At 35.1% G+C, this 13847-nt stretch overlaps 2 protein-coding genes across 6 annotated transcripts in view; both read right to left on the reverse strand.

The window, feature by feature from the left end:
* The window catches only part of GRIA4 (glutamate ionotropic receptor AMPA type subunit 4), a 520825-nt gene that overhangs the window by 224875 nt on the left and 282103 nt on the right, over nucleotides 1-13847 (reverse strand). The window lies entirely within an intron of this gene.
* Nucleotides 11792-12836, reverse strand: LOC116757799 (SIN3-HDAC complex-associated factor-like). The gene has a single exon (XM_032640093.1). The coding sequence runs from the start codon at nucleotides 12771-12773 to the stop codon at nucleotides 12066-12068; it is 708 nt and encodes a 235-aa protein (XP_032495984.1). The 5' UTR covers nucleotides 12774-12836; the 3' UTR covers nucleotides 11792-12065.

The following is a 13847-nucleotide window of genomic DNA, read 5'->3' on the forward strand; positions in this document are numbered from 1 at the left end:
TGCAGAAAGTAGGCATAGAGGGAACTTTCCTCAACATAATAAAGGCCATATATGACAAAACCACAGCCAACATCATCCTCAATGGTGAAAAACTGAAAGCATTTCCACTAAGATCAGGAACAAGGCAAGGTTGCCCACTCTCACCACTCTTATTCAACATAGTTTTGGAAGTTTTAGCCACCACAATCAGAGAAGATAAGGAAATAAAAGGAATCCAAATTGGAAAAGATGAAGTAAAGCTGTCACTGTTTACAGATGACATGATACGATGCATAGAGAATCCTAAGATGCTACCGGAAACCTACTAGAGCCAATCAATGAATTTGGTAACGTAGCAGGATACAAAATTCATGTACAGAAATCTCTGGCATTCCTATACACTAATGATGAAAAATCTGAAAGTGAAATCAAGAAAACACTGCCATTTACCATTACAACAAAAAGAGTAAGATATCTAGGAATAAACCTACCTAAGGAGACAAAAGACCTGTATGCAGAAAATTATAAGACACTGATTAAATTAATTAAAGATGATAGAAATAGATGGAGAGATATACCATGTTCTTGGATTGGAAGAATCAACATTGTGAAAATGACTCTACTACCGAAAGCAATCTACAGATTCAATGTAATCCATATCAAACTACCACTGACATTTTTCACAGAACTAGAACAAAAAAATTCACAGTTTGTATGGAAACACAAAAGGCCCTGAATAGCGAAAGCAATCTTGAGAATGAAAAATAGAGCTGTAGGAATCAGGCTCCCTGACTTCAGACTATACTACAAATCTACAGTAATCAAGACAGTACGGTACTGGCACAAAAACAGAAAGATAGATCAATTGATCAGGATAGAAAGTCCAGAGATAAACCCATGCACATATGGTCACCTTATCTTTGATAAATGAGGCAGGAATATACAGTGGAGAAAGGACAGCCTCTTCAATAAGTGGTGCTGGGAAAACTGGATAGGTACATGTAAAAGTATGAGATTAGATCACTCCCTAACACCATACACAAGAATAAGCTCAAAATGGATTAAAGACCTAAATGTAATGCTAGAAACTATCAAACTCTTAGAGGAAAACATAGGCAGAACACTCTATGACATAAATCACAGCAAGATTCTTTTTGATCCACCTCCTAGAGAAATGGAAATAAAAACAAAAATAAGCAAATGGGACCTAATGAAATGCAAAAGCTTTTGCACAGCAAAGGAAACCACAAACAAGACCAAAAGACAACCCTCAGAATGGGAGAAAATATTTGCAAATGAAGCAACTGACACAGGATTAATCTCCAAACTTTACAAGCAGCTCATGCAGCTCAATAACAAAAAAACAAACAACCCAATCCAAAAATGGGCAGAAGATCTAAATAGACATTTCTCCGAAGAAGATATACAGACTGCCAACAAGCACATGAAAGAATGCTCAACATCATTAATCATTAGAGAAATGCAAATCAAAACTACAATGAGATATCATCTCACACCAGTCAGAATGGCCATCTTCAAAAAATCTAGAAACAATAAATGCTGGAGAGGGTGTGGAGAAAAGGGAACACTCTTGAATTTCTGCTGGGAATGTGATTTTGTACAGCCACTATGGGGAACAGTATGGAGGTTCCTTAAAAAGCTACAAATAGAACTACCATATGACCCAGCAATCCCACTACTGGGCATATACCCTGAGAAAACCAAAATTCAAAAAGAGTCATGTACCAAAATGTTCATTGCAGCTCTATTTACAATAGCCAGAAGATAGAAACAACCTAAGTGCCCATCATTGGATGAATGGATAAAGAAGATGTGGCACATATATACAATGGAATATTACTCAGCCATAAAAGGAAATGAAATTGAGTTATTTGTAGTGAGGTGGATGGACCTAGAGTCTGTCATACAGAGTTAAGTAAGTCAGAAAGAGAAAGACAAATACCGTATGCTAACATATATATATGGAATCTAAGAGAAAAAAATGTCATGAAGAACCCAGGGGTAAGACAGGAATAAAGACACAGACCTACTAGAGAATGGACTTGAGGATATGGGGAGGGAGAAGGGTAAGCTGTGACAAAATGAGAGAGTGGCATGGACATATATACACTACCAAACGTAAAATAGATAGCTACTGGGAAGCAGCCGCATAGCATGGGGAGATCAGCTTTGTGCTTTTTGACCACCTAGATGGGTGGGAAAGGGAGGGTGGGAGGGAGGGAGATAGGAGGGGGAAGGGATATGGGGACATATGTGTGTCTGTGAGTGATTCACTTTGTTATGAAGCAGAAACTAGCACACCATTGTAAAGCAGTCATACTCCAATAAAGATGTAAAACACAAAAACAAAAAAAAAAAACCCCAAAGATTACAACATATGAATTTTAGAAAGGGGTGGAACACAAACATTCAGACCATAGCAATTACCCAGTTACAGTGCACTGTTTGTTTCCTCCCAGGATCACAACTAACTGAAGTAGTTTGAGTCCAAAGAAATACAAGTTTCGTAGAAGGTATTTATAGGTATGATTATTTTACCTATCCTGTTACATTTCTCACCTTAATATAAATTCCAAAAACTGCATAAGACAGTTCGTTACTTTAGCTGTGTGATTATTTCTTTCTGTGGTCAGAAAAGCCTGTGAGCTAACCCTTTATCCAAGATATCACTACTTCCAAATATGCTACATTTTAATATTGCTTCAAAAATTAAGATGATCTAATGCAACAGTTTATAATTTCAAAGAGTATAAAAAAGAGCTGTATTCTGGCCCTCCTTATTTTTGGGTTGTACCTTAATGATTTTGTATTCCTTTTACATTTTCTACAAAGGCTGTTTTATAATAAATAATAAGCAAACCTCCATTATGTTAGTGATATATCATTTTTATGAAACAGATATGATTTGAAAAGACAAAGGTTTTTGTTATCCAATTGCTGCCACAAAGATTGGCTTACTTGACCAAAAAAACCTGTCAAAATTAAAATTATATTTGTTAGACATTATCCAAAATTAAATTGTTTAATTCTACAAAACTTCATCCAGCAAGTTTTAAATTACATTGAGTACATTTTCTAGTTCACCGATGCTGGCGGGCACACCAGATGGTTAAGTGCTTCATAGCCAGATAGTCTATAGGGACCTCAATAGGGGATTTTCAGTGACTCAAGTGGATCAGTTTTAATACTTGTTATTAAAGTTTTCCAAATCTAAATATTTCTCCCTTATGATTTGGAACTTTGGGGTTACAGTCAAGCAAGTATACAAATGTTTGACTTGACAGGTACAAAGATGCTTTGTGGGAAACATTCCAGCCTTGTCTACAAATTATTTTCTGCAGGGAGATAGGGATACCTTTTCTGTAATTTTTTGGCATTCAAAATAAAATATCTTATCCTGCCACCTGATCATCTGATTCTCAAAACATATGGATGCTGTCTCAGTCAGTAATAAGAAACAAAAAACAGTGTTTTAGGACCTCATTAAATATACTTGAATAATCTGCTATCCTTTCATTAAGTGCAGATAGAGAAAAGCAGGTTGATTACTTTTACCCTTTAGTTGCTTACACATTTTACAGTATAGCCTGTGTCAAAATAGGTTACTGGATGGCACCTGCTTAGCCCCACCTACAGAATTGGGTTCACGAATATCCTATAATATTATATACCCAACTTTTATTGAGAAACACTATTTAGACCATTTCTGCATTTGTTGTAAACTATCTCTAAAGAAAATATTTTTTACCCAATGTCCTCCAAATAAGTCTCACATTTAACCTATTTTTATGACTTCATCATCAAGATGATCCTTCTTGGAGAACTTGTAAACTCAATATTTTATGGTAACAGGGATTACATAATCAATACTTTTCCTTTTGTCCCCACTGATTACCAAGCAGTTCAGGATAAATGCTATATTCAATTATTGTGTTTCCATAGTTGCTCTTTCCTTCTTTTTCATGCCTTTGTCTTTTATTTCTTTTAAAATAATATACATGTATGTGTGTGTATGTGATATTCATATATATATATGTAATGCATATATACATATATGTATAATTACATAAATATGTAATTTCATATATGTGAATTCCATAGTATATTATGTATATACATTTTCATTATGTTTTAAAATCATCTGAATTCCATTTTGTTAAGAATCAAGTTATGAATAGATATGAAAATACTTTCTGAAATTTCATATGAATACATGTAAAAATAATTTCTTCTTCCCTTCTTCAAAACTAACTGCAGATGTCAAAACAATTTACATGCAATGGACATTAGAAAAATTAGTAATTTAAAAATGGGGTTTGTTTTCCAAATTCCAAATACAAGTTTCCTAATTTTTAGAATTATTAACAAAGAACCATTATATATACAAAAGAAGTATGTATATGTAGATTCCCAAAGTATTTAAATAGTGTCATCAGGAACTTATTCTTATCATTTATTTTACAGACAAACACATCATGACTAGTTAATGATCAATTATTTTTCTTCTTTGCTTTGACAAATGAAAGCATTCCCTCTAAGAAGAAACTGCATGAACCGTAGTTCATGAGTGCTTACTTAATTCTCGCATATACTCAGTGGCTTTTGTGGGAGGCCTATAGCTGAAGTGTGTGTGGGCTGGGGCTTTTTCTGGGACTCACCAGGATTGCTGCCTTGGTAGGAGTGCTGGAACTGGAGCGGCTAGAGCTGAAGCCTGGCATGGGATAGGCCTTCTCCTGGGGTGCACTGGGAGTTGCAGCTTTGGCAGGGGGTGTTGGAACCAAATATGGGCTGGGGGTGTGCTAGGGTGGACTTGGCAGGCTGGCTAGAGTACCAGGTGCTTTTCAGTCTGCTGCCTCTGTGTTGGGACTTGGAGAGAGTAAATTTGTGTTTGTGCCCTTCAAGAGCAAAGTCTGGTTTCCTACAGCCCTCTGGCTCGCCCTGTGGTAAATTGGTTTTCAAAACCAGTTAATGGGGCTCATCTTTCCGGTGATGGCCCCTGGTGTTGAGGTGCCCAATGTGGAGCTTGAACCCCTTGATTCTTAGGGAGGACCTCTGAGTTTGTGATAGCCCCTTTCTCTTTTGGGTTGCCTGCTGGGGGTTGTGGATCCTGATTAAATCAATTTTCTTCTTCTGCTAGCCATCCTGGTGAGGTTTTTTCTTTACATCCTTAATTGTAGAAGAGCTGCTCTGCTAGTCTCCAGGTTGTTTTCAGAGATCATTATTTTATATGTAGTTGTAGTTTTGATTTGTCCTTTGGAGGAGATTAAGCTCAGGATCTTCTTACTTTGCCATCTTGATCACTAGTAATAGACTATTCATCCATTGAAAAATCTGAAATTTTTTCAAGCATGGCTGACAGGGATCTGCATCTCAAACTCATTCAGACTGGATTAGTCATTTCTTAGCCCAACAATATTTAACCTTGCTTATAAGTAGAATGATTATACAATTTATCATGCAAACTGAGATATTTTCAAGAGTAAAAGGGGGCACTGTTAATATTACACTAGGGTGTCAGGTGTAAACCAGAACTTTGCAGTCAAAACAAAATATAGGGGTCAGCTGTAAGCCTATGTTCTGGGGACAACAGAGGTAAATAAGGCATTGCAAGCAGCTCATAATTTTTGAATTTCTCTTATGTTGTAATTGAGAACTGATCAAAACCATTGACAGAAAAAAAATGATCAATGGGAGAGGTCATGTGAAAGTCCAGAGGTGAAGTGGTCTTAGTTGTCCAGGCAATCTCTGAGTCTCCTTTATTGTTTTTCTTGTTCTTACTTGACTAAAGGTTAATTAATCCATGTCTCTGAGGACTTACATGTGAACCTATCAACACTCTTTTTTTTCCCCAAATCTCAGAAACTTAGGATAATAGAAATTCTGTGAGGTATCTAGAGCTGGGGATCCGGAATAAGGATCCAGTGTTTGAGATCAGAGAGTTCTGGGCCCAATGGAAAGCAATTCACGCTTTCTCAGTTTGGAAAGATATTAAAGGGTGATGCACATGGGTTAATAGAATGGATTCAATGGATTCTATTTCTGAAAAGCCAAATTAACTTTTAGACATATAAGAAAATTCAAAAATAGGCCTAATACATTATTTATTGAAGCTTTGTTTATTGCATATTATATTTTATACTTTCCAAACCAATTTAAAGTTGTTAACAAATAAACATAATAGTACCTTTCTAAACAAAACAACATAGACTAGTAAATTTGAAGATCAAGTGACTTTATCAGGCAAGCAAATTTCACTTCCAATTCTAATCTATGTTGAATCAAAGCATTTTATAGCTGGGAGGAATTATAGTGCAATTTAATCAAACTTCTGATGTGAACATAAAGGCTGAGCCAGTGTGCTTATATGACTTGCCCAAGGCAAAGGGCAAGTTATGGGAAGCTGATTGGTGGCAGAGAAGGATCTAAAAAAAAAAACCTTCTCATGTCTCTGAGAACATTGTCCTTGTGCTTGGGGAAATCTGGATGAGGCAAAGCTAAAAAGAAGTCAGCAGTCCTCAAAAGGATTTGGACTTCCATTAGCTTTGGGCAGAATAAAGCAAAAGAGGAAAAAGAGCAAAATAACGTGCCTATTGAGTTCCTATGAAAATAAATATTTTAAGAAGGCTCTTAAGGATTATCAAAGGTTTAGTTTTCTTTTTCCTCAGCTTCATATCTTTCTAGAAATAGATTTGTATCAAGAATTCTTGAATCATTCAATGATTGGTTGGTTCCAGACTCTGTGGACATGAAACTCCACTTTCCATTGTATCTCATTGCTTTCACTCTTTCATTTTTCCTTTAAGAGGAGTGGCTGCCACATCTTTGGAAGAGATCAAGAGAGTATGGGTTGAAAATTATCATGTGATTGTCTCATGGCCTACTTAAGCAAACTTACAGTTAAAGTATTTGCTGGTAGAATGCTTTAGGAAGTCATTTATCCATACCTTCCAGGAAAGTATGATCTAATATTGCTAGATTCTGTACTCTCTGCATTCTCTTGGCTCTGCCTTCAAAATTAAGGTGGACACTTCTCAACATATTCACTACTGTTGCTCTGGTCCAAATCACCATAATCTCTCATCTAAGTTATTGCAATAGCCTCCTAACAGCTTTTCCTGTTTTGGTCCCTGTCTCCTTCCAGTCTATTCTCATCACAATGGTCAGATTGATCCTGTTCTGATCCCACATCTCTGCTCAAAATCCTCCGATAGTTTTCCATATCACTCGGGGAGTACATACATAAAATACATACATACATAAAATAAGTAGAAATTTTAAAAAATAAAGTTTTTACAATGGCACTTTCCTCCCACTCTTGGACTTCTTTACCTTTCCTCAACAATTTGCTCACTCTGTTTTAGTTAACTGACTTCATTTATATTCCTTAATTATACAAGGCATACTCCCTCTTCAAGGCTTTGCACATGCCGTTCCCTCTACCTTCCATGTTTTTCCCTCAGAAAGCCACACAGCTTCCTCATCTCTTTCAAGTTTCACTCAAATAATACCTTCTTAGTGAGACCTTCCCTGAGCATCCCATTTAAAAATTAAATTTAAAAAATGTTTAAAAAGTAAAACCTATATCCCCAGTGGTTAGTATGTGGTAGGCACTCCATAAATATTAATTCAGTGAATGAAGGACAATCACTTGTGCCCCATTAGCTGTGACATTCACAACTATCAGCACTAAGCATCTCTTCTTGTCTCTAGCTTCTCTTGGGGAGCATAAAATAACATGTGTAGATTTGATGGTTTCAAATCCAGAACTGGAGTGAAATCTCCATGTGACTTTGGACTCAAGACTACAATCTTTGGAACAACAGCAACAATGAAAATGCAGGTACCCACTTGAATTTGTTTTTATTTTAACAAATCAGGATGATAAAAAATACACAAAAACCTTATAACTACCATCTATATCTGCACAATTTTATATGAGAAAACATTTTAATTCTAAAAGAGTAGGAAAAATACAGTTTTAGAATAAGGAACGTTTCTTCAAATTAAAAAAATTAGCTTCACAGAAACTCTCTACAATCTCTTGATTTTTTCTCCTGTGCTCACTATGGTAGGTGGGTCCATAAGAGACATGAACTTTGGACTCTAGACTTGCAATCCTGCTGTGAATGAGTCCCAACCATCCACAGACAGAGCAGGCTCCCTCTGCCCACAAGGCTGCAAGACAGAACAATGCTTGTGTCTTCACTTTATTAAAAGACAAAGCTAAGGGTTTAAGAAAAGGTTTTGGGGTTAAGATGTTGTGTATAGAAACAAGAGTGAAAATTTTAAGACTTAAGGAATTTTCTTGGGAATACTCATTCTTTGTATGTAGGAACAAGAGTGAAAATTTTAAGATTTGAAAACTTTTCTTGGGAATACCCATTCCGCATTCCTTTTGCAGTTCAAGTATCTGAATGTTGACTTATTTGATTTTACCAAAGAGAAAGCATATCATCAAGAAATGAGAGTTAAAGAGAAACCATTAAAACATATAGGAGGAATGTTAATCATCTGAATTTTGCCTTGGAGCAGATTGGAAGCTTAAGAAGCCCAAAACAAAATTCAAATTTGTAGGGCTTCTTAATAAATAAACAGTAATTTCTACACAGACTGACTCCTTTGCTTGCTTTTAAAGCTTTCCATAAGACATAGAGGGCAACAGTATATTTTTTGAGGATTTAGGATGCTTAATTATGAAAAGGTCTAAAAGGTAAGAAAAGGTCAAACCTCTTGGTTAATAATTGATAATGAACAATGTATGAAACCACAGGCACATTAAAATGGAGGAGCAGTTCAGATTTCAATTTCTTTATAAGACTGGCTTTCTAACTAATGCACAGTTTTCACCATATTTTCAGTCTGTGAGATGTTTGTACTTCTTGATGTCACAAGTTAAACTTACAGATGATATACTGAAGTTGAGAGCTTCCTTGAAACAATTTTGGGGTATATTATAATATTGTAAAGAAACTGCATCATTCAAACCTTCTACATACATGTGAACACAGCACATCACCACTAGTATTCTACAACATGTCAGGATCTATTATGCTGTATTAATAAGGCATTCTAAATGCTGTGGGTATATGTTGCAGGTATATTTGGAACTTTCTATCAAAACAAATTATTTCATGTTCACCTATCATATTATGCTTATTAAGTTCCCCCATGAGTTATGTTGTCAATTTTGAGGGACAGTACTGGAACTTGAAACATAATAATGTACTTATGGACCATTTATTAGTGGCTTGTACATTGTGGAAGAATACATATGTTTTAGTGTCAATAACAGGGTGATGCACTTTGTTGTGGGTAGTAATTTGGTTATTAAATATTTTAAACAGCTTCAGTGACAAAAGGCTTGTGTTCAAGAGTTTATAATGGAAAAAGAACATTAGTTTAATTTATGAAAAGAAAAATCTATTGACTTAAAATGAATAAATTAGAGTTTTCATCTTTTCCAGATATATCCCCAGGAGTCGGGATTACTGGATCACATGGCAGCTCTATTTTTAAATTTTTAAGAAACCTAGGTATTGTTTTCTATATGGTCTGCACCAATGTATATTCCCACCAATAGTGTAGGAGGGTTCTCTTTTCTCCATGCTGTCTCCAATATTTATTATTTGTAGACTTTTTAATGATAGCCATTCTGACTTGTGTAATTCAAAAAAATACATGCACCCCAATATTTGCAGCAACATTATTTATAATATCCAAAACATGTAAACAACCTTAGTCCCCATCAACAGATGATTGGTTTAAGGAGATGTGATATCTATCTATACCTATATCTATCTATATCTATAATCTATCTATCTATCTATCCATCTATCATGGAATACCTCGCAACCATAAAAAAAAAAATGAAATATTGCCATTTGCAGCAATGTGGGTGGACCTAGAGAATATCATACTAAGTGGAGTATGTCAGACAGAGAAAAATATTATATGCTATCACCTATACGTGGAATCTAAAAAGTAATACAAATTTATCTATATACAAAACAGAAACAGAGAAACTTATGGTTACCAAAGGGGAAAGGGAAGGAGAGAGGGATAAATTAGGAATATGGGATTAACAGATACAAACTATTACACATAAAATAGAATTTACTATATGGCATAGAGAGCTATATTCAATATCTTATAATAGCCTATAATAGAAAATAATCTGAAAAATATATATATAACTGAACCTCTCTGCTGTATACCCAAAACTAACCCAATATTGTAAATCAACTATACTTCAGTTAAAAAAAAAAAAAAAAAAGGAAAAAATGAATAAAAGTCTTCAGGGATTTTAATCTACTATTCAAAGTAAATAAGAATTATTTGAAATGTCATAATGTTACCTATCTATAATAACTTGTGAAATATTAGTCAAATTGTTTTAAAACACAGAACTTTTGTTTCGGCAGTAATAACAAAACAATCTAAAAAGACTTATATAGCATTAGCTAATTCAGCACTTGTAAAAAGTTCAGATAAGGTAGGCCCAGGTTTATATTTCCCTTAGCTATTAATGAAATTTTGTAAGAAAATAATACTATTAAAATAAAATAATAAATTAAAGCTGATTATGGTTAAAAATATATTTTAGACAAATTTCTTTATAAGATGATTATGGAAATTATAATATTCTGATTAAAATTATATTAGATAAACATTTCTGTATAAGACAATAGTTATGATCATTATAAATAATGGTTATGTATATTATAGAAAACCTCTGAGGAGTTCTATTTGCTCACAGCGGTTGGTCAACAGCATGGTATTGAATATGCTTGATTCACATAAAATTTTATTTTTGTTAAAATGTCCTGTAACATTGATTTATGATTATTTCATATTATTGAAGTTTGAATGTATCAGAAAGAAGTCTACCTCCATTATTTTTATTAGACTTTCAATACTTGATATTTTTAAGATAGATTTTTTTTTTTAGTAGAATTTTACTTTAATATAGAATGAAAAACAAAAAACAAAAACCCAAAACCCAAAACCCTAATAGGTTAAAACAAGTCAAACAACCATTCTACACAGACAAAACCTTCACAAAGGTCAACCGAAGTAATCCAGAGCTAAAACTGAATTGTGCAGATTTTCATTGAAGTCAACAGTCATGTAACATAAACAAATTATTTACACACTTGCAAGCCCTCTAAGAAATGTGCCCCAAGAAGCATTAACCTTTGTTTTTTTCATGTGCCATCCTGAAGACTTGCACATTTTATTTTTCAGATAATTTAACATTTTAATAGAGTGCATTCTCTACCAAGGGGTAATGCTTTGGTACTATTCATATAGGATTGCCTATCCTAAAGATTTGACATTTCCCCAAGAGGAACTTTGATTCTGCTTTAGAAGTTTCATATAAATTAAAAACTTTATCAAATATCAATATGGAGGGAGGTGACACAGGATGCAACATATACAGTCAAGTTACCTCTGTATATTTAGAAATTACTCCTTCAAGATATTCGCACTAGAGAGCTTAGTCCATCCCGCTTAATATTCAGTAGTACAGGTTTGAATCATCAGAACCTTGGCAACACCTTAATATTTCAAAGTTATTAACAACTACCTCTAGGGGCAAGTCTGTGTTTACTGAGTTATGACAAATTTATTATAACGAAGGAAAACAAGTGTAGCCAGCCATCTTAAAAAATGCCCCAACCACTGCTTCTCAATATAGAAAGACTAAAACTACATACGTTTATCATACAACAAATCCCATCTCTGTCCCCTGAAATTCCCCTAATTTCATTCATTAGAAGGGGATTTTTTAAAAAAGCCTTAAAGAGCACTTTACAGCAGCATTCAGCTTTCCTATGAAATACTCAGCATCTTAAATATTATGTACACTTCTTTTTTTCCTTTTAGTAAGCTAGATACTGGTTTCAGACTTTGTGGAACTGGAGGGAAAATAACCCACTCAAAACTATTCTAGAAATCATCTTTTGGCAGAATAACAGGTATCCAAGTTAAAAACAGGAGGGTCATTTTGTTGGTGTTTTCCAAAATTTAACTCATTTCTTGTTCCCCTTCTACATCAACCTCAGTCACCACTCCTGAGTGGAGATGGGCAGAGGCTCTGGCCCCTGAGCCTCCGGCTTCTCAGCAGCTGCTTTCTTATTGCTGCAGCAAGGCTTGAATAGATGTGTGTCGATGAGGACTTCCCCAAAACGGCCTTTATAGATAATGCCACAGCATATTTTCTGTCTTTTCCAGTATGTGAGATCTAAAAAGGAAAACACTGGCGTTCTGTTAGAGCCAGAAGCCATCTCTGTATCTGAGCCATCATCTGACTGGTTACTATAACAAGGAGATTGAGCTGGAGAGGCACTTGAGGTGGTACTGTGAGCATCAGAATTGTGACGTTTAAATTCCTTCTGCAGTTTACTGATCTGGTTGCTTTTTATCCTGTTTCCAGATAGAGTTTTCACTTTCTTTGGTTTCAGGGTAGTCTTTAGACTGGGTCCTGCCCTTGCATCTACCACATGATTCCAGTTGTTTTTTGATCCTGCTGGCAATTTCTTCCATCTTTTCACAAGCAGGACACAGGCATTACAGATGTCTCCTGAACGAGTCTCATGTAACCCAAAACAGCTCTGGAAGTCCTTTTCATAGCGTTTACTGTCAGTGAATCGAGAACTGGAGGATTTAGCTCTGCAAATACAGCAGCCCTCTATACTTCGGTACATCTTTGGCTTGTGAAAACCAAACATCTTTTCTTCTGGGCAATAGTCTGCCAAAAGCAGACGTTCCATGCGCAATAACGTTCCCGAGGTGCGGAGTGCACGCCAAGCCAAGCCCACCTCCCAATCGCTCCCTCCTCCTCAACTGCCTTGTCTAGAAAGCTTTAAGATAGATTTTAAAAAAGAAACTTATAATATATTAACTTGTACCCACCCATTTATCATTACACCTTTGAATACGGGGGATGGAGGGAGTTATGATTATTCCCATTTCACAAATAGAGAAGTTGATTATAGGAATTATGTATCAACCATTATTAACAAACTAGAGATAAAGTTAAGTGTGTAATTTGGGATCCTTATTTTCAATCTTTCATCCATTAATTCTTATAAATTATTGACTGTGCTTATATAAGATTTTGACACAGTATCCCATACAAATATGTGATACATTTTCAAGGAAGAATGATATCTTTTCTGTTTCATAGCCAAATAAAATGAGATAGAGATTAAATGACTTGAAAAAAGATAAAAAGGGAAACCATTATCAGAATAGAAACAAGAATTGAGAGAATCTTGTTTCTTCGGTATCCATTCTTTCAATAAATATTTATTGAACACCTTTCTATATTTAGATATAGTGATTTAGACTTGAGAAATAAAGAGAAATAAAACTGGCCCATGCCCATGAACAGTTCACACTGTATCAGGAGGGGCAGGAATCCTCCTCTATAGTAGGAAAGATGACATGTATATAAATAACTTTCCTACAAGGCTGAAATTAGTAGATATAATTTGAGAGCTCTAGATACACTACTGTAAAATTTCAGTAACAATAACTTCTTTTTCTAGAGTGAGTAGAATCTGCCATATGTATATCTTTATAGCATCAGAAAGGAAGGAGACTAAGCTATAGCAGTATATGGCAGGCTGGAGGAAGCCTGTATATGGATGGGGTAGGATGAGGGCCTTGTCTCTCAAAATGGGTATGGGGACATGGGAGACACTGAAGAAGCATATGAAATACAGTTGAGTAGCAAGAGCTAGAAAAGTTCCCGAAGAAGAAACCTGTGCTAGTAGAAGCCTGAATGTCAATTTCATGGAATGGTCATGTTTCAGGGGTCTGTCATTAGTCGCTATCCTGTC

Source organism: Phocoena sinus, chromosome 8 (assembly GCF_008692025.1).
Source record: "Phocoena sinus isolate mPhoSin1 chromosome 8, mPhoSin1.pri, whole genome shotgun sequence".
NCBI classification, from domain to species: Eukaryota; Metazoa; Chordata; class Mammalia; order Artiodactyla; family Phocoenidae; genus Phocoena; species Phocoena sinus.